The following is an 18477-nucleotide window of genomic DNA, read 5'->3' as shown; positions in this document are numbered from 1 at the left end:
GTAGGTCTAGCTAAGGTCTAAGTCTACAATTCTATACACACTTATCTGGGAATAAGACTAAATTGAACTCAGTGGGTCTTACATCTAAGTAGACATGCACAGCGATATAGTTTTGAAGCTGCAATCCCATAGATGGTTGCCTGGAAGTAAGCTCCACTAAACAGAGTGAGTCTTAGTTCTTTGTCAGCATGCATAAGATATATTTATTTTAATGTAAGCTGTCTTTCTACCCTAAAACGTGCCCTAGAAGTATTCAAATAAATAAAACTGCTCTGTAAATTTTAAAAATATGACAAATAGTACAATTTTATATGCAAAGTTTTAAATGATGCATTTTATGTTGCTTAAGTGGCAAAAATATACGTGTAGGTTCAGAAGACCCGAAATTACACACAAAGATACATACACAGTATGTACATAGGGCCACATCTCTTGTCAGTTTGTTGCTGATTAAGATGAATCCAATTTCCACAGTACTTAAAAAAAGCATTGCTGGCACTGAAAGATTCAAGGTAACCAATGGCAGTGTAGGGTTGCAAATGTCAGGATTAGTCCAAATGGAAAAGAGTATCACTTAATGCTGCCAAGTAATTTGATCTATCCAAATGTATAAATGTCTTCCACTACTGTTTGTTTCAATGAGAAAGTCTAGCCTTGCAAATATATTTTATGGGGAAACTTTCCCTGTGGGTCACTGACACTGCTGCCCCTCGAAGAGAACGTTCTGCAATATTACCTGGCAACTGTTTACCCCAAGCTTAATATGCCTGGACAATGCACTCCCTAATCTATCTGGAAATGGTAGACATGGACGTTCTAGAGCCCAAACACTTGTCTAAGAAGGAAACAGATATTCCCATTTTTTAGCATAAGCAGTCCTATCCAGGTAGAATTGTACGGCCCAATGAACAGCTTGTGCAAGCTGTGCCTTCTTGATAACCCATCTGGGTGAGCCACTGTCACTCAGCCACCAAGCTGTTCGCTGCTAATGTTCTGTCAGCAGATACAATATTGTTCCACCAAGGACTTGCCAGGTTTCTTGTGTTAATATGTTGACTAGCTCCAGGAACCATGATCATCTTGGCGTTAGGAGGATCACTTCTGCCTTTGTGCATTGATCTTTTGAGGACCTGCAGGAGTAGGGGGAGACGTGGAAACACAAAACGTAGACCATGTGGCTAATCTGCTTCTAGAGCATTTGGTCCTAGAGCTCCTAGGCACTGAAACCCCCAACCCAAGCATCCTGTGGCAAAAAATCATGGAATAGCTGTTGGAACACTTGCAGGTAGAAGACTCATTCTGACTCCTGAATCTATGTCTCGCTGAGCCAATCTATTAGTTGTTGGATGTCCTGCCAGGTGTTACACTTTGACCAATATTGATGAAAACATGATAAACAGTCAAATAAGCCTAAGGGCCACAGTCAAAGATGCACATACCAGGTATCTGGGGAAGGACACCATGTATAGGTGTATTTATGAAAGCCTCCAAGCCAAGATGGAAGAGCTGGAGTGCCTGATTTTAAATGAGAACTTAGATATAGTGGGATTAATGGAAACCAGTAAAATGGAAAGAACCAAATATAAACTCTATAGAAAGGAAGGGCATACTGGAGGAGGTCAAAGATGGCATAATGTCTAAAGAAGGAAGACTCCTCCACAGAAGGAGAATGGCAAAACCAGGCTAAAAAAAATAGGGACATGCTATTGTCCCCCAGACCAGAATGCTTAGTGTGATCGTGAGATGGAAAATAAAATCAGGTAATCAGGAAGGCATCCAAATGATGAAGGGTTGTAATGCTATCTTCAATTACCCCCACACTGACAGGATAGATGCATGTTCCAGTCATGACAAAGAGGATAAATTTCTCAATGCCTAAACAACTGCACTCTAGAACAGCTGGTCATGGAATCAACTACAGGGGAGGTGAACCTGGATTTAATTGTAAGTGGTGTTGCCCAGGACTTAATGCAACATGGGGTGTTGCTGAATCGAGTGGAAACAGTGACCACAGTGCTATCAGATATATATTTAAGTAGAAAATTGCCAAGGAAATCCAACACAGTCACATTTGACTTCAAAAAGGAAACTTGTCTAAAATTAGAGAATTGATAAAAAGTTGAAAGGGGGAGTAGTAACATTAAACTTCTTTAAAATGCTTGGGGGTTACTGAAAACCACAATAGAATGTATACCACAGGTTAGGTAAGGTAGCACCAAATCGAAAAGATCACCAGCATGGTTATCGAACAGTGTCAAGGAAGCTATTAGAGAAAAAAAGGCTTCCTTCAGAAAATGGAAGTCGTGCCCAAATTAGGAGAACAAACGGGAGCACAAACATGTACAATGGAAATGTGAGCAGATACTCAGAGATGCATTTTGAGGAGCACATCGTTAACAACATCAAGGCCAATAATAAAGAATTCTTTAAATACATCAGAAGCAGCAAACCAGCTAGAGAGGCAGTTGGACTGTTGGAAGACAACAGAGTTAAAGAAGGATGAGTTGCAGAAAAACTGAATTATTTTCATTTGTCTTTACTGCAGAAGATAGAAAACAGGTATCTGTGACTGAACTGATATTTTCAGGAAGTCTGAAGAATTGAAGGAAATAGTGGTTTTCAACCTTGTTGACAAATTAAACATTAATAAATCATTGGACCCAGATGGTACCCATCCTAGAGTTCTCAAATAACTCAAACATGAAATTGCTGATCTTTTAACAAAAATATGTGTCATGTCCAGGGCACTTGCCAACCTCGGAACAGGACATATTTGGGTTGCAGTGGACAGCTAGATGAAAATATTGACCAGTGTTTGGGTGATATGAAAAAGGCAAATTCCATTTAGGCATAATTATGAAAGGAATCAAAACTAAAACTGCCAATATCGTACTGCCTTTATACAAATCTATGGCACAACCATGCTTGGGATACTGCATGCAGGTCTGGTTAAGAAGGATATTGAAAAAAGAGTGAACTAAAATGATCCAGAGGCTGGAGCAACTCCTCTCTGAGGAAAGATTACAGCATCTGGGGCAGTTTTGCTTAGAAAAAAGGTGAGTGAGGGAAGACATGACAGAGATGACCAAAATAATGCATAGTGTGGGGAAAGTGTATAGGGAGATAATTTTCTCCTTCTCCTGTAATACTAGAACCTGGTGGTCATCCCATAATACCAAAGAGTGGGAGATTCAAGTCAGATAAAAGAAGCACTTCTTCACACAGCACATAGTTACATTTCCACAAAATGTAGTGATGGCTACCAAGTTGGATGGCTTTACAGGAGGATAAAACAAATTCATGGAGGATCAGGCTATCAACGGCTACTAGTTCGGATGACTATACGGTACCTCCAGTATCAGAGGCAGTATGTGTATGTAGCCCAGTTTCTGGGGAACATGGGTGGGAGGGTGTTTTGTACTCATGTCCTGCTTGTGAAACTAGATGGACCTTTGGTCTGATCATCTTATGTAATGGGTCCTTGCTTCACTGATCTTCAGCCTTACCACTCAGCCCAAGGGGAGGAGGGTTGTCCAGAAGAAAGAAAAAACATTGGCTCCCTGCTTAACCCCTCGGATGGACCTGTTTCCCCACTAACTGGGTAGGAATCAGGAGGTGGGAGTGGAGAATCAGAAGGAATGGAATGTGTGCATGGTGGTGGTGGTGGGGAGTTTTTTAAATTAAACTAGAGATAGAAGGCTTGCCTCTCAAGAGCACCAGCCAGACTCATACACATCAGGGAGGGCAGGGCAGGGCCAGAGAGGGCAGGGTGCCCCTTCCCTTGGAGAAGCAAAGAAGATGGACCTTGCCTATCAGCTTCAGAGGAGATGCCATCCCAAAGTTGTTCAGTGTCCTCCAAGGGCCTCAGGAGAATAGCAGAAATTTCTGAGTACGTAGAAATATCTAAAATCTATGGATTCAAGTGAAATTTTGTGGCCCCAATAGATCAGACAGCTCAATGCATTAACCTTACAAGTTGCACTAAAATGTAACCTTTAAACTTCACACCACAACAGTACAACATTTCCTGCACAGAGACAGCACTTCAGCATCAATTAATCATCACTCAAGCGAATATACCATCAACATTTTTAATTAGTACTGATGCACTCTCTTTTCATACCTATCCGTCACAACGGCTGTTTAAAAAACTGACTTATTGGGCTTTGCTTAAGAAAGGATCTGGTTAATATCTGCGAGAAAAGATATCACTCATCCATCCACCCTACACTGCTGTCTGATGATCCCTACCCTTTCTATAAGTTGCTGATAACAACTGCCCTCAGGCTAACCATCCAGTTGTAAATCAAGTAACAACAGCTCCTATGCAGCCAGGGTTAATTTTAGGTCACAATTTATCCAAGAGGAATGTTGACTTGACACGTACCTATTTTGCTTATAAATGTGATAAAGGGAGAAAACACTGGTTGAGCTTATCAGGAACAAGGAAATAAATAGAGCAAGTTCTTAAGCAATGAAAATATTTTGCGAAGTCATAGTAGTCAATGGTGAACAAATAACTAGATTTTAAGTCAAAAAGAATATAGTTTTGTTCTCTTCTTCTTGCTAAATGAGAAAGAAGACAGCCTGAATGGGAAAGAGGTCAGGAAGGAAAGGAAGTTCTTAAGATAATTATGAGCAAGCCACTACATCACCTCCTAAGTGTCATAGCAACATGACGATTGAATGCAATGCAATTAAAATATTTATGGAATTAGTTCATTAGACAAACTTTCCATAGTGTCTTTAAACATCCATTTTCCAGCACTAATGGCTTCCCACTGCAGTTCAACCAGCTGGCCCCCAACAAGTACAGTAGATGATGAAAGAAAAGCTTCAGATTATAAGAGATATTCAACTGTCCAGTAAAATCAAGCCTCTATTTGAGAGTAAAGCAATAAGGTAGCAACTCTGGAGGACGATTACTTTTTTCAAAGGGAACTAAGACTGCTAATTGTGTATGTTATTAGCATGCCATTTGGAAGTACAAAATAGGAGATTTGAAAACGATTTTAATGACAATGAAAATAATCTGTCAAGTTTTTAATGGTTTTTCATTACATTTTTAAAATTATTTTATATGGTAAACCACCCTGGAAATTTATTTCAAGAGTAAGTCAGGTTGCTTACCTGTAACTGAGGTTCTTCGAGTGGTCATCTATGCAGTCACACATATGGGCTTTGCGCCTGCGCAGAGCTCGTATCGGTACTTCCAAAGCTAAAAGCAACGTTTTGGGCAGGAACCATTCCCCAGCGCCACTGCGCATGCGTCGCAGTTCCCGCCCAAACTCCCCAGTTCGGAAAAACAGAGGCCGGCATTGTGGCCCGTTAGGATGTGGTATACATCACACTTGGTATACATCTCACTGGAAAATTAACCGAGTGGGGAAGGTGGGTGGGCTGTGTGACTGCATAGATGACCACTCGAAGAACCTCAGTTACAGGTACGCAACCTGACTTTCTTCTTCGTGGTCTCTATGCATCACACATATGGGCGAGTAGCCAGCTCACATACCTGGTGGAGGGTCGGTGTCCTAGCGGAGGACCTCGGAGAGGACAGCTCTCCCGAAGGAGCAGTCACGCCGTGCTCTGACATCGAGGCTGTAATGCTGCGCAAACGTGGAAGGTGTAGACCACGTTGCTGCTCTACAAATGTCCTGTATAGGGACTCCTCTTCCGAATGCTACGGAAGTAGCCGTTCCCCTAGTGGAGTGGGCCTTTATGGACTGTGACAGTTCTATATTGGCCAATGAGTAGGCTAACACTATTATTTGTGTTACCCAATGTGCCAACCTTTGGGAAGACACAGGATGCCCTTTCCTTGGTTGTCCGTAACACACAAAGAGCTGTTGGGAGGATCTGAAGGGTTGAGTCCTGTCTATATAAAAAGATAGAGCCCTTCTTACATCCAGAGTGTGTAGAGAAAACTCCACCGGGGTCTTGGGGTTTTGAAAAAATGCTGGTAGTACTATGTCCTGATTAGAATGAAATTCCGATATCACCTTGGGAAGGAAGGCGAGATCGGGTCTCAGGACTACTTTATCCTTGTGGAAAACAAGGTATGGCGAGTCAGCCCTCAATGCTATGAGCTCACAGGCCCGGCGAGCCGAGGTGACTGCGACAAGAAATGCTACTTTCATGGACAGGAGTCTCAAATCCACTGTTGCAAGTGGTTCAAAGGGGTGTCTCGTCAGCGCATGAAGCACCATCGACAGGCTCCATGACGGTATCAGAGTCCTAGAAGGTGGTGTCAAGTTTCTTAATCCTCGAAGAAATCTCTTTAGCAGAGGGTGAGTCAAGGAAGAGGAAGGGGTGTACCCTTTCAAAGAGGAGCGGTAGGCTGCGATCGCTGCCAGATGGACTTTTATAGATGATAGTTTTAGGCCTCTGGAATGTAAATGGAGGAGATATTCCAATAAAGAAACAATTGAACTACCGTATTTTCCGGCGTATAAGATGACTAGGCGTATAAGACGACCCCCAACTTTTGAGAAGATTTTCCTGGGTTAAAAAGTCATCTTATACTGGGTGTATAAGACAACCCCCAACTTTTGAGATTTTCCTGGGTTAAAAAGTAGTCTTATACACCAGAAAATACAGTATTTACAGGGTCAAACTTGTGCTCTTTTGAGAACAATGAAAAACGTTTCCACTTGTATTTATATGATCGTCGGGTAGACGGTCTCCTAGCTTCCTTCAGGATACGCTGTAAAGAAAGAGGTAAGTCGTTTACTGGAATCGCGTCAGTCTCAGGTTCCGCTTGTTCATCTGTTTGATGTACATCAGGAGTCAAGGATGTAGTCGCCAAGCTGTGAGGTGGAGCTTCTTTATCTCCGGGTGCAGAATGTTGTTTCCCCCTCTGGTAAGTAGGTGGAGTACCGAGGGGAGACGTCTGTACTGACCTCTCGACAGTAGAAGTAATTGGGTAAAACACGCCTGCCTGGGCCACCACGGGGTGATAAGGATGCAATTCAACCTGTCCGCTAGTATTTTCGCTACAACCTTTGTGAGGAGGGGAATAGGCGGGAAGACGTATAGGAAGTCCTGTGTCCAGGTTCTCGCAAATGCATCCCCGAGGGATGATTTCCCTCTCCCCGCTCTGCTGCAAAACTTCTCGCAGATTGCATTGTCCTAGGTAGCAAAAAGGTCGATGTCTGGGAAACCCCATTGGGAAAAAAGGTCGTGGCGTACTCCCGGGTGTAATCTCCACTCGTGAGAGCTTTCGTAAGTCCTGCTCAATGTATCCGCCAATACATTTTCCTTCCCCGCGATATGGATGGTGGTAAGGAGTATCCCATTTTTGATACACCAATTCCAAATCCTCAGGGTTATTGAGATGAGTCGAAGGGATTTGGTTCCCCCCGTTTGTTTATATAAAACACAACAGTTGTGTTGTCTGTCGCCAACTGCATGTGTCGATGGGACAGGGTGGTTCTGAACGTGCGTAGTGCGTTTTCCACTGCCCTGAGCTCCAATATGTTTATGTGGTCGTTTGCCTGGTTCCTCAGCCACTTGCCCTGGGCTAGCATCGAGTTGCAGTGTGCCCCCCATCCTGTCAACAATGCGTCGGTCGTCAGCGTTATTGACGGTACCGACTGTGAAAAGGGCATTCCTGACAGGAGTTTGGTAGGTTTCGTCCACCAAAGAGGGGAGGACCGAATTGCGGAAGGAAGAGTTAGATGGACCTTCGACACGTCGAGTCTGAGGTCGAATGACCTCAGAAACCAATTCTGTAGTTCCCTCATGCGGAGGCGGGCGAAGCGGACCACTGCTGTTGTGGCCGCCATAAGCCCCAGGAGTCGCTGTATGGACTTGGCGGAAACAGGACGTCGACGGGAGATCTTGGTGGCTAGGTGAAAAAGGGTGGCTGCCCTGTCGAGTGGATGAAAAGCTCTTTGCTGCAACGAGTCCAGCGTTGTGCCGATGAAATCTATCCGCCGGAATGGGGTGAGCTTGGATTTTTCTATGTTGATATACAGGCCTAGGTTGGCTAGAAGATTGCATGTGGTTGCGAGTTGTTCCTGTAGGAGGTGGCGGGAATGGGAGGCTAAAAGCCAGTCATCTAGATACGGGAATATGCGGATCCCTTTTTTCCTTAGATGGGAGCACACGACCGACATGCACTTCGTAAAGGTTCTCGGTGCAGAAGCGAGGCCAAATGGAAGCACCGTAAATTGGAAGGGTTGGTTGCCTACCATGAAGCAGAGGAACCTGCGGTGGGGTGCTGCTATGGAAATATGGAAATAGGCGTCTTTCAAATCGATCACCGCGAACCAGTCGTGTCTGTGAATTAGGGGAAGGATGGACGTTATGGTGGTCATCCAGAATTTTTTGGCAACGATGTATCTGTTGACCCCTCTTAAGTCCAGGATCAGTCTGAGTCCCCCATCCCTCTTGGGGACGGTGAAGTACCAGGAGTAATATCCCATTTTTATGTCCGGGTATGGTACTCGCTGAATGGCTCCTTTTTGAACGAGCACATCCATCTCCATCATTAGGTGTTTGGACGGTTTGGTTACCTTGATCCCGGAGAAAGTGGGGGGGGGTTGAACTCGATCCAGTAGCCATTTTGCACGATACTGAGGACCCACGAGTCGGAGGCGATGCTCTCCCACTTGTGGAAAAACGGGCAAAGCCTGTCCGTGAAAGGGTGCACAGTGGTCAGCATCAGGCAAGTCATTGGGTCCGAGTCAAAGGCGCTGTTTCTTCGCGTACTCAGTTTGGCGGCAGGGAACTGGGTACCTTGTCTGCGAGTATTGACGTTTTCTCTGTTGGAGTTGCTGTTGTTGTTGTCTGGGTTGCCTCTCTGGTTGAAACCTCTGATACTGTGGATAAGCGTTCCTGTTCCACCGTCTAGGCCTATAAGGTTGCAACTGTTGCTGGGTTGAGAAACCCATATACTTAGCGGTAGTGCGCGCCTTGTGCACTGTATCCAGGTTTTCGTCTGTCTTGGCGTTGAACAATCCCTCCCCGTCAAAAGGGAGGTCTTCGATCCTGGCCCTGGTCTCTTGTGGGAGGCCGGCTGATCGGAGCCACGCATGATGCCTCAATGCCACCGCCCCCATCATAGCCTTGGAGTGGCAGTCAGCTTGGTGTCTCGCTGAATTAAGTTCCTGCCTGGTGATGGACATGGCCTCCGTCTGAAAGACCCTTGCTAGCTTCCGTCTATCATCACACATTGACCCTATTTTTTCCCATAAAAATAACTGATACCTCGCCATGGTGGCTTGGTAATTCGTAATTCGCAGACCAAGGGAGCTAGAGGAATAAACACGGCGACCTAAGAGGTCCAGCCTCCTGCCCTCCTTGTCGACAGGGGCAGAGTGAGGTCTCCTGGATTTACCCTGGGCCAACTCTACGACTATAGAGTTCGGCTTAGGGTGTTGTTGTTGTTGTTATTATTATTATTATTATTAATAATTATTTATTTATATAGCACCATCATTGGGCTCCTGCCTCTTGCGTGCAGTACATAGATTCTAATCTCCTAGAGGTAGGAGGGGTGGACGAAGGTAGCTTCCAGGATTGCTGCGCTGTCTCTAGGATTGTCAGCAGAAAAGGAATGGCCACCGGCGCGTTAGATTCTGTGCGCAGGACATCATATATAGGGTCCTTGGGCTTTTCTACAGCCTGTTGAGTTTCCAACCCCAGGGATTGAGCCATCCTAAGGACGTGTTCGGAAAAATGCTCCATGTCGTCGGATGGCGAGGGAGGCTCTACTGAACCGACAAGCGCATCCGGTGACGGTGTGGAGGGCGTTACCGAAGACTCGAAGGGGGAGTCGGATTGGTAATCCTCATCAGGTGAATTAGATGCCGCTCTTTGTCTACGTACCAACGAGCGTTGGGGAGAACATGCCTGTTCTGCTGTAAAGAGAGATCCTTCCCCCAATAAAGGCGGGGGAACAATAAGACTCCTCGCATCCGAGCGTGCCGGTGAAGGGGCCGGCGGAGCCGATACCGAATGAGGAAGAGCTCTCGATACCGGTGGAGGTGGAGGTGGGAAATCACAAGGATGTCTACGGTAATCGTAGTTGTAAGCACCCTGGCGATAAGGGTCGAATTGTCTATAATATTCCCAATCACCCCTTCCGTATGACCTTCGAGGATCAGGGTACCACTCGAAGCATCTATCCCAGCCTGTACCCTGATAGGGTCCTTCTGAGCGAGTCACCGATGCCGCATACCCCGAGTGGGCAGGGGAGGCGTGCGGGGGGACTTGCTGGGAGCTCTCTTCATGAATTGTGGGCGGAGCTCTTTCAGCCGGCGAAGAGACCGAATCCCGTATCTCACCTTCCGAAATAGATTCAACTGGTCTCGGTACCGAGATTGGTACCGAGATCGGTACTGAAGGGGACCGTCGTGGCGATTGGGTCGGTGGTGACGCCCTCGGCATTACAGGGTCCCGATTAGGTGGCTGCGAGGGTGGTGAGCGAGGGGGGGGAAGGTCTGGAATGTTTACTCTTTTTCTTTTGCCCTTCCTTTGTAGACCGTATCTTCTTGGTTACGTTCTTGGCGGCAGCCACATTTAAAGAACGGCCCGGTGTTCTGGGGCAAGCAAAAAGCTCAGGTCGCGAAGGAGTGTGCAGAGGTGAAGTTCCCTCAATGCAGACTTCTTGAATACATAGCTCCGATTGGTCGTGAGCTGGTTCAAGATGTGTGGGCGAGGCCCTTCAAGGCTGTGAGGCCGAGGGAGCCGTCATTGCTCTTTGTCTATTATGCTCAGTCAAGCGCTTAGGGGTGCCTGCTGCTTTTAGGGCTTTTTCCCAAAGGATTGCCCTCAGCCTGTCCGCTCTGTGCCTTCTCATCTGCCTGGTGAATGACATGCAGTGATTGCAGGTCTTGGTCCTGTGGCCTTCTCCAAGGCAACCTAGACAAAGCGAGTGTCCGTCAGTGGGTGGGAGCTTTCCCCCACAACTAACACACTTCCTGAAGGGCGCTTTCATGGCCATACACTCCCAATTGAGAGTCTTTGTAGGAAGAATGAGAGAAGAAAAACGCTGTTATATGTCAAAAATATTTCAAAAACTGTTGGAAGTCCTTTCACACGATGCTGCCACAATGGCGGTCAATGAAGAACTGGGGAGTTTGGGCGGGAACTGCGACGCATGCGCAGTGGCGCTGGGGAATGGTTCCCGCCCAAAACTTTGCTTTTAGCTTTGGAAGTACCGATACGAGCTCTGCGCAGGCGCAAAGCCCATATGTGTGATGCATAGAGACCACGAAGAAGAAGGATATTATTACTCTTATCAAGAGCATTGACGACAACTACTAGGGCAGGTATCATAGAGCTAAACAGCGCTAGGAAACCATTTGAGTACAACTGTATACAAGTCTATTTAGACTTCCACCTTCCCATGCACCTCAGGTTGCTATATGTAGGTCTGTACAGATGGCTTCAGTGGCAGAAAAGGCTCCCAACATCCTCATAGTTCAGGAGGGGCACTCAGACTTCACTGAATTCTGTAAATTCTTCAGGTACTATCACAGGCTGCTAGGTGCACTGCCCGGATCTGGACAAACTAGCCAGGCCTACAGCAGCAGAATCAACCATTCCCAAATTGCCACTTGCAGCATGTTGCTTCGCCAGAATTTGTTTTCTTTGCCTCTTAATAATTAGCTGGCTTATCACAGCTAGAACTTTCTTCATTGGAGATGGGGGACCGCAAAGGTGCAAAAGTATTTTTACACACACACATACATACACACACACACACACCTTAAGGCAGCGGTCCACAACCTTTTTGGCACCAGGGACCAGTTTCGTGGAAGACAATTTTTCCACGGACCGGGGGGTGGGGGGTTGAGGGGATGGTTTTGGGAAGCCCCACACACACACTCCAGTGTCCTGGCTTCGCTTCGGATGGGTGGGCGCCCAGCCGAAGCGAAGCCAGGACGCTGGGGCGGCTTTGGAATGGCACGCCCAGAAGTTGCTCTCCCAAAGCGGCTTCCGGCTGGGAGCGCCGTTCCGAAACCACCCCAACCCAGCGTCCTGGCTTCACCTCGGCTGGGCAGGCAAGATGGCGCCCCGTGCCCAGGTATGCTGGGGTGGGGGTGGGGTGAAAGCAGCTCACCTGCACGGCCCAGTTCCTAACAGGCCACGGACCAGTACCAGTCTGTGGCCTGGAGGTTGGGGACCCCTGCCTTAGAGTACATTAGAAAGTAAAACATGGTAGGAAACAAGGCTGTCAGGAACAGGAAACAGTCTGATTATGCGACCACAGAGCATATATGAATATAATACAAAACCAAAGGGAGTCCATTTATTTTTGTTGTGAAAGAATCATTTTACTTAATCCTCAAAAAAAAAAAAAAACACCAAAAAAACAGTGGCTGCATTTGCACACAATGCGAAGGCCATGAAAGGCATGCTCTCCCCCACTCCCTTGTCCTCCAACACAGCTGTGAAGAGATAGGAAGCCTCCAATTCAATTTTTATTAGCTACAGTTTAGCACTATATCTGAATCCTAAACTGAGGATAATATGCACACCCACATACACAGATATAATTCTTACAAATTGGAACATTTCCCCACCAAGCAAACAAAGCGTAGTTCAATTCTATGCATGCCTCCTCAGAAATAAGCCCCAGTGCAACAGCTTTCAGGCATGCAAAGCACAACTCAATTTAAAAATGTAAAAGTATTTACACATAAATGTCTTTAAATCCCTGATCAGAGATAAGAAAAGGATTTCCCTACTTACGTCCTTTCATTGTAAGCCTATGCGGCAGGGTCTTGCTATTTACTGTGTTATCTGTACAGCACCATGTACATTGATGGTGCTATATAAATAAATAATAATAATAATAATTTGGTCATCTGCAATCTCTCACCACAGTCTAGCTGATCAGCTGGACTGTGAGTAAAAGTGGGCTGCGTGTGGCCCAAGGGCCACAGGCTCTGCACCCCTGATATGAACTACAGTTAAATCACAGTTTAAAATTGGTTTGTTTTAATAAACTGCCCATAAAGCTAACCAGAGTTTGTCCAGGAATGGATGTAATTCTAAAGTGCAGTTAGTCAAAAACGGGAGCAAAAATTCTGAATTCTTCCTCACAGCCATGCCAGAGTAGGATGGCGGAGGACATTATTATTATTATTATTATTATTATTATTTATTTATATAGCACCATCGATGTACATGGTGCTGTACAGATAACACAGTAAATAGCAAGACCCTGCCGCATAGGCTTACAATCTAATAAAGTTGTAGTAAACAATAAGGAGGGAAAGAGAATGCAAACAGGCACAGGGAAGTGTAGACAGGCACCGGGAAGGGTGAAGCTAACAGTATAGAGTCAGAACAAACTCAAAGTTTAAAAGCTATAGGGAAAAGAAAAGTTTTTAGCTGTGTTTTAAAAGCTGTGATTGAGTTGGTAGTTCTCAGGTGTTCTGGAAGAGCATTCCAGGCATGAGGGGCAGCAGAGGAAAATGGGCGAAGCCGAGCAAGGGAAGTAGAGACCCTTGGGCAGGCAAGAAGCATGGCATCAGAGGAGCGAAGAGCACGAGCGGGGCAATAGTGTGAGATGAGAGAGGAGAGATAGGCAGGAGCTAGACCGTGAAAAGCTTTGAAGGTCAACAGGAGAAGTTTATATTGGATTCTGGAATGAATTGGGAGCCAATGAAGAGATTTCAGAAGCGGAGTGACATGGTCAGAGCGGCGGGCCAGGAAGATGATCTTAGCGGCAGAGTGGTGGACAGAGACCAGCGGACTGATGTGAGATGAGGGGAGGCCAGAGAGGAGGAGGTTACAGTAGTCCAACCGAGAGATAACCAGTGCGTGAACGAGAGTCTTGGCAGAAGAGACAGACAAAAATGGTCGAATCCTGGCAATATTATACAGGAAGAAACGACAAGATTTAGCTACTGCCTCGATATGAGGAATAAAGGAGAGCGAGGACAGACTAGTCCTTGTAATGCAGATGATTTAGCATTATATATGAATGCAACCACTATCTAATTTGTTAATCAGTTTCAATTTTGCCATGTTGTGATCTATGTCCTTTCTAGCTATTCTACTTTACTTAAAGTAAAATTATACTCTGGTGTATATTCCCGTTTTTATAGTTCAATTTGTTTCCATTTATTTATGAATCACAACTAACAATAACACTTTGAGAACTGAAGACCTACACTAAGATGGGTATCAATACTTTCCAACTACCTTAAATGTTTCAGAAAAAGCACAAAAGGCCAACTAACATTCACTGTGAATATGCAGAACAGTCACTCTTTAATTTTATAGACATACTAAAATGGACCGGCTAGGCTAGGTCATTCCAAAAAAAACACTAGCTTTTACTCCTGGGGTGAACAATCTGTTTTCTGTCTAGTGATGCATTCCCTCATGAGCAATCTGTTAGGGCCCACAATGGCAGTGGTGAGTGGGGCCAAAGCCAGTGGTGGGCAGGGTCAGAGTCAGAAGTGAGTGGGTCATCCCCGTTCTCTTTCTGACACTCCCTTTTTTCTCTTTCCCTCTTCCTTTCTACACAGCAAACTTTCAGGTCACTCTTGCCAAAGACCTGAACTGATTGGCATGTGGAGGGACTTTGAGGGGCCCATGAGATTATTATTATTATTATTATTATTATTATTATTATTATTATTATTATTAATTTCTTACCCGCCTCTCCTTTTGGATCGAGGCGGGGAACAACATTAGAACACGAATCAATACATCTTAAAAATTCTTGATTTTACATTGATCTGGATAGGCCTGCCAGAAAAGGGTAGTCTTTAAAGCTGCCTTAAAATCACACAGAGAGTTAATTTTATGAATCTCCTCCGGCAGGCCATTCCACAATCTGGGGGCGACAGAAGAAAAGGTCCTCTGGGAAACGGATGTCAGCCTAGTTTTAGCTGACTGAAGTAAGTTCACCCCAGAGGACCTGAGTGTGTAGGGCAGACTATATGGGAGAAGGCGATCCCGCAGATAACCTGGACCCAAACCATTTAGGGCTTTAAATGAAGCTGAGCATCACATGCAGCCCTGAGGCTGCAGTTTTCCCATCCCTGCTTTACTCTAAAGACAGTGGAGCACCAGGTTGTCTATTCTCTACTTACAGAATCATACTACCAGCAGTGATTCTAATTAACCAACATACAGTACATAGTCACCACTCTACAAACCGTCTAAATACCTGGATAAAATGTGACTATTGACTGATGTGAAAAATTAACGTAAGCTTTGTACACACTCGTGTTCTCATAACTGCCAAATCTGCATGAAGCTTTTTCAAGTCTTTTGATTAAGATTGGAAACAAAATGCATGAAGTACAGCACTTGAAAGAAGGATTAAAAGAGCCTTAATCCTAAAAAAAATATAAACATATTAATAATATCCATACATTTCAAGTAACCAGGTCAGGAAATTCAAAAGATGACTTTATACAATTGTAGCATGCAGTTAGAAGGGACTGAGATGGCTGGGCATTCTGCGTTTTCTTTAACCTCACTCAGCTCATGTGTGGAATTTGGAGGGGAAGAGAAACCTAAATAAACTTTGCTTTCTAAAAAGTTTGCAATGATAAATGTAGACAGTGCTCATCGTCCAATCTGTGAATCTAGAAATGTCACTTAGAGAATTTGTTAGGTTTGGCATGCCAATCAACTGCGAGGTAGATTGTCAATTGACCATCTATTATTTGACAGCAATAAAAATTTGTCAAATACTCCATGAAGCCAAGAATGTCACTGTACAGCTAACTTCTATATTTCATTATAGTGGCATAAAGGACAGGAATAAGCTCTGTAGAAGTCAGGGCAAACATAGCAGTGTAGCAAAACTTCTATTAGCTACCTTCTATAATTGCAGAAAAACAGGAATAAAAGCAGCCGCAAAAGTCACTGCCTATCACCACCTAAGACTCTAATTGTATGTAATCCATAAAGCTCATGTGAGGGATAAGACTCACATCTAGAAAAACAGTGGCTGTTGAAAGAATTGAAAGAACAGTTTGAAGTAAAGAACACAAGATGCTACCGCTTTCTGTTTTAATTTCACTGGTTGTTTGACTGATTGATTGATTGAAACTGTAGGCTGAACTTGATGTTGCAGGATGAAAATGTAAGAGATAAACTGTTCTGTAAATGTTTCACAATTATTGAAATCTTATCTAACGTTGTTAAAAATTATAACTTCGCAGTTTTTAAAAGTTAGTTAACTGTTATTATACTGCTTCGTTATTTGCTTTCTGTAAATTCCGCTACATTATTTTAATTTTCTTGTAGACTGTTAGTTACTATATTTTGTACACTGCCCTGTAATATAATTTGATGAAGACAGTACAGAAATGTTTAAAATAAATAGTGTAAAACAATGAAATTAATTTGTTTTTGCAATTACCACATGTATTAAACCTGTTAAGTAAAATATCTTTTTGTTGTTCTAATAAACTTAATGCTTTTTAAAATATCTCAACAATCAATTGACCTAATCCTTTTTGACAAGTTGAATGCGCAACCCTAGGCTTTATTAAAATGGTAATGGGGAAATCAGACTCCTGGAGTTATTCCTGAGACTAAGAAAACGTGTAACTACAATTTGTACATATCTAGCTCATTATTCTTAACTCTCCATTCCACCTTTGTCTCCATTGCACTGTCAAAATTATTAAATATTCTACATATTAGGAATGAAGGGGAAAGATCTGACTACATTTTGTTGATTAAGCATAGTTTTAAAAAAGGAAATAATGCAGCCATTTTGTATAAGAAAAATAAGGAAAACAAACTGGCAACATTTCCCAAGTTTTATGGGTAATGTCATGCTGCTAATCAGTGAAGCAGGTTATTTCCATGAAGTGATATCCCCCAGCAGACTAAACATTGTGATTGCTGTCACAATATAGCACCCCCCCCCAAATTTAGTCTAATGCATGAAATATTACATTCTAAAGGCCAGAGCCTGCCAAAATCAATGCACAATTATGCCAGTAAAATGAATGGGACCACACATGTACCAATGTCTGCAAGATTGGGGCTCAAACAGTTGTACTATAAAGCTTTGAATATGGAACGCACTGCTGATCTGCATTTTAGCTAGATCACCAAAACATTCCTACTAAATAACAATTTAACAACTTACTTTTATTGCCTACCAGGGCCACATGTGGCTGAGTTTCTGACTCTTCATTGACCTTCTTTACAACATTATACCAATCTTCTAAGTTTTCAAAGCTCTGTTGGTTGGTGATATCATACACAAGAAGGACAGCCTGAAGAGAAAGGATATATGTGAAGTGCAATCATGTTAAGAAACCTTAATAAATTTATAATGTCTATCTTTAAAAATTAGGTTGTTGCTTCTGTAAATATGTTGCACAAAATTAACAGTTACACAAGGCTGATGCACATGGGATCTTCAGGATGTAAGCTCTACATATGGGGAAGGGACCACCGGATAAAGTTCTAAGCTCATATATACCTCCCATCTACATGTTCAAGAAAAGAAAAAGTGCTTGAAAAATAAAAGATAACCTGTACAGCAAGGGACATCTTGCATGTAATATTAGCCAATATTGCTAACTCAGAGAATTGAGGTTCTACACTGAGATGCTTACCTGAAAGTTGAGTCTACATTCCTAAATAAAGAGGCTGGCGGACAGAATTTTGTCTGTTTGAGACCAACCTTTAATTTAAATCCCTTTACTTATACAGAAGTAGCTTGTGGAATATAATCATCAGCACTAAGTTCCCAGTATACTACCATAATCCTGCAGTGGGCCTTGACTGAGAGTCACTAGCATTGAGATTATGATACAGTGGAACTGCCAGTGATAAATATTTAAACAATGGTTTACCTGTCCTAACAACAAACTGTATAAGTTACACATAATAAAGCAGATATATAGAAGATGTCAAAGGGATATGATGATAAGAATTTCTGAGCTAAGCATATCCTTCATTCTGCTCTGTGTTTTGCAATTTCAACTTAGGCAAAGAAAATAACACTATAAATCGTGTTTAAACGTCATCTAGAATATGGATACCCACAAAGTAACCAGCAATTTTGCTATTATCAAAATCATGTCCACAACCATATCTTTGTATTTCTAGCACAACATCTGTTGTAGGTCAAGCATGAAATAGTGTAACACTAAATCAAAGGGAATTGAGGAAGAAGAGAGTTTCGCTGACTACTTCCTCCCAAAATTAGTGTTGTAACTGAGGGCCTTGCTAGACCTGCCGGGATAAGCCGGCAGGGAGGCGGGGCGACGGCGCGCTAACTTTAGCGCGCGCCGGCCCGCCTCCTAGACGGCCGATGCGCAGGGACGACGGAAGCCCTGCAGCGTCAGCCATTTTTTTTAAAGTTTAAAGGGGCCATGTGCGGCCCGAAGACTGCGGACGAGGTAAGGTTTTTTTAAAAATTTAGCCCCCCCCACCCGCTGCTGATCCCTCCCCATAGGCCCCTGCCTGCTCGCTCGTCCTCCCCGCATCCGCCATCCCCGATCCCGTCCCCGATCTTTGCCCCCC

General features: G+C 44.0%; 1 protein-coding gene across 3 annotated transcripts in view; it reads right to left on the bottom strand.

Moving 5' to 3' along the window:
- Positions 1 to 18477, bottom strand: part of RAB28 (RAB28, member RAS oncogene family) — a 90998-nt gene that overhangs the window by 51101 nt on the left and 21420 nt on the right. For all 3 annotated transcript variants that reach the window (XM_063135576.1, XM_063135579.1, XM_063135578.1), the window contains exon 4: positions 17090 to 17219. In XM_063135576.1, coding sequence (XP_062991646.1) covers positions 17090 to 17219 — 130 coding nt within the window. The remainder of the gene's footprint in view (positions 1 to 17089; positions 17220 to 18477) is intronic.

The sequence above is a fragment of the Elgaria multicarinata genome, chromosome 10 (assembly GCF_023053635.1).
Source record: "Elgaria multicarinata webbii isolate HBS135686 ecotype San Diego chromosome 10, rElgMul1.1.pri, whole genome shotgun sequence".
Taxonomy (NCBI): domain Eukaryota; kingdom Metazoa; phylum Chordata; class Lepidosauria; order Squamata; family Anguidae; genus Elgaria; species Elgaria multicarinata.
Note: the sequence above shows the minus strand (reverse complement) of the source record. Positions and strands in the feature narration are given on the sequence as shown.